This window comes from Propithecus coquereli, unplaced genomic scaffold (genome assembly GCF_000956105.1).
Source record: "Propithecus coquereli isolate 6110/MARCELLA unplaced genomic scaffold, Pcoq_1.0 Scaffold381, whole genome shotgun sequence".
Taxonomy (NCBI): Eukaryota; Metazoa; Chordata; class Mammalia; order Primates; family Indriidae; genus Propithecus; species Propithecus coquereli.
In genome coordinates this window covers 1346133-1348136 of record NW_012149519.1, presented here as the reverse complement: position 1 = coordinate 1348136, position 2004 = coordinate 1346133, and the positions used below count along the sequence as shown (strand labels likewise).

At 41.8% G+C, this 2004-nt stretch overlaps 1 protein-coding gene across 1 annotated transcript in view; it reads left to right on the top strand.

Annotated features, from left to right (window-relative positions):
• Positions 1-1758, top strand: part of GUCY2C (guanylate cyclase 2C) — a 126612-nt gene extending 124854 nt beyond the window's left edge. The window contains exons 26-27 of the mRNA XM_012652161.1: positions 271-293; positions 1224-1758. Coding sequence (XP_012507615.1) covers positions 271-293; positions 1224-1398 — 198 coding nt within the window. The 3' untranslated portion in view covers positions 1399-1758. The remainder of the gene's footprint in view (positions 1-270; positions 294-1223) is intronic.
• The last annotated feature ends 246 nt before the right edge of the window (positions 1759-2004 follow it).

Sequence of the window (2004 nt, the reverse complement as noted above, 5' to 3'; positions counted from 1 at the left end):
TTCTTGTTTTGCTTTGTTTACTGGCTCTTTTTTCTTCTGTATTCATGTCAGAATTTTTTTAGCTGTCACAATTTTCTTTTAAATACCTTAAGTCCGTGCATGTATACTTAACTCATAATTTTTTAAAGAAAATATGCCATTTATTAGGCAAGAATAGAAAATTTCCTGAGTCTGTGAATGTGCTTCTACCGATTCTACCCATTTTCCTGGAATGCGCCAGTCATCATCTTGTGCTTATTTAAAACCTGACTAAATTCCCCCACACTGAAGCACAGCAAAGCTATCATTGCATCGTAGGCTTGCTCAGGAGAACAGAAGACACTTTAGAGCTCACCTCTTGCATGTCTGGTTCTCCCAAGAGTGGAGCATACTGGAGGCAAAGAGGCTCCCTGCATTTCCACTCCTGTCCTCATCTTTCCACTTAGCCACCTGCCGAAAACAGGAACTCCCCAGCCCCAAGACTAGTTCTGGGTCTTCACATGGAGTCTGTGTGCTCTCTGAGATGAGGAAGACACAGTTTCAGTTCTAACTGACAGGTTTCAGTTCTCCCAAAGGTGAGTCAAGTTGCCGTCCAGTAACATAGCAGTAGATGCTGTGGCAATCAGTCACGTGGCTGTTGTCATGGTTTTTGCTATGGTTGAGAAACCCTGTCTCGGAGAGACGTAGATGCCAGGTCCAGACAGATGGCAAACTTTTAGAGAAGTCAAAACAACCCAGATCTTCCCTGGGGCCTGGGAAACTGGCTCCTTACTGGGAGTACCCCAAATCCATGCTAAACTCTCTAAACCCTCCACCATTCTGAGCCCTCCGCAAACAAGATCCGCACTCTTAGTTATGTGTGGGGCTAATGAGTTTTCAGGGTTTGCAGCAGACACATAGCATCCTCTTGGCTTTTTTCCCCTTCCTACAGTGGCATATGCAAACCTACACCCTCCTAACCATGCCTCTGAATTCTAACAGCATGCTGTTTCACTTTGAAATTGAAGTCTAATTTCCTGCTTGAAATATATTCTGCTTATTCTACAACAACACATAGAAGGAATGACAGTTCTTTGAGCTCATCAAAGGCAAGGATCATTTTGTATTCTTTGGACTTCATGTGTCTAGCACAGAATAGGTATTCAATGAGTAATGAGTAACTGAACGGATTATTCTGGAGCTAAGGAATATTCTGTATGAATGGCTGTGAGAAGTTCTATTTTCTCTCCCCACCTTATTTCCAGGGAGAATCAACAGCGCTTGCAAGCGGAATTCTCAGACATGATTGCCAACTCCTTACAGAAAAGACAGGCTGCAGGGATAAGAAGGCAAAAACCACGACGGGTAGCCAGCTACAAAAAAGGCAGTCTGGAATACTTGCAGCTGGATATCACAGACAAGGACAGTACCTATCTTTAAACCTAAATGAGGTGTAAGGACTCACGCAAATTAAACACAGCTGCACTTAGGCAGTGACCTCAAGTGTCTTGAAAGCCTGCATTTTCCTGAGACCTCAGTGAAACAGGAAAGTACTTAGCCTTGGCTGCCCTATCTGGAACATAGACTTTCTTCCATGAATCAGATATGTGTTCTCAGTGAAATAACTGCCTTCGACTCTGAGCCTTAGCCCAATAGTTGTTCTGGGGAACTTCCACCTGGAAAAGAAAAGAAATGAATAGCCTATCTAGAACTTGGGGAGATTTTGTTCTTATTTCATTTATTTTGTTTTTGTTTTGTTTTGTTTATTGGCTCTTTGCTCTTCTATATCCATGTTAAGATATCTTATCTCCATTAAAATATACTTAACTCATAATTTTTTGTAGAAAATATGCTATATATTAAGCACAAATAAAAGTAAAAGTTTCCTGAGTCTGTGTGCTTCTACTTATTCTGTCCATTTTCCTGGAACAGATGAGTCATCATCTTGTACTTGCTGAAAAACGGACTAAATTACCTGCACTGAAGCATGGCAAAGCTCGTGTGGTTGTTCAGGGGTAAGAACCCTGAAGGTTAGTATCACCTGCC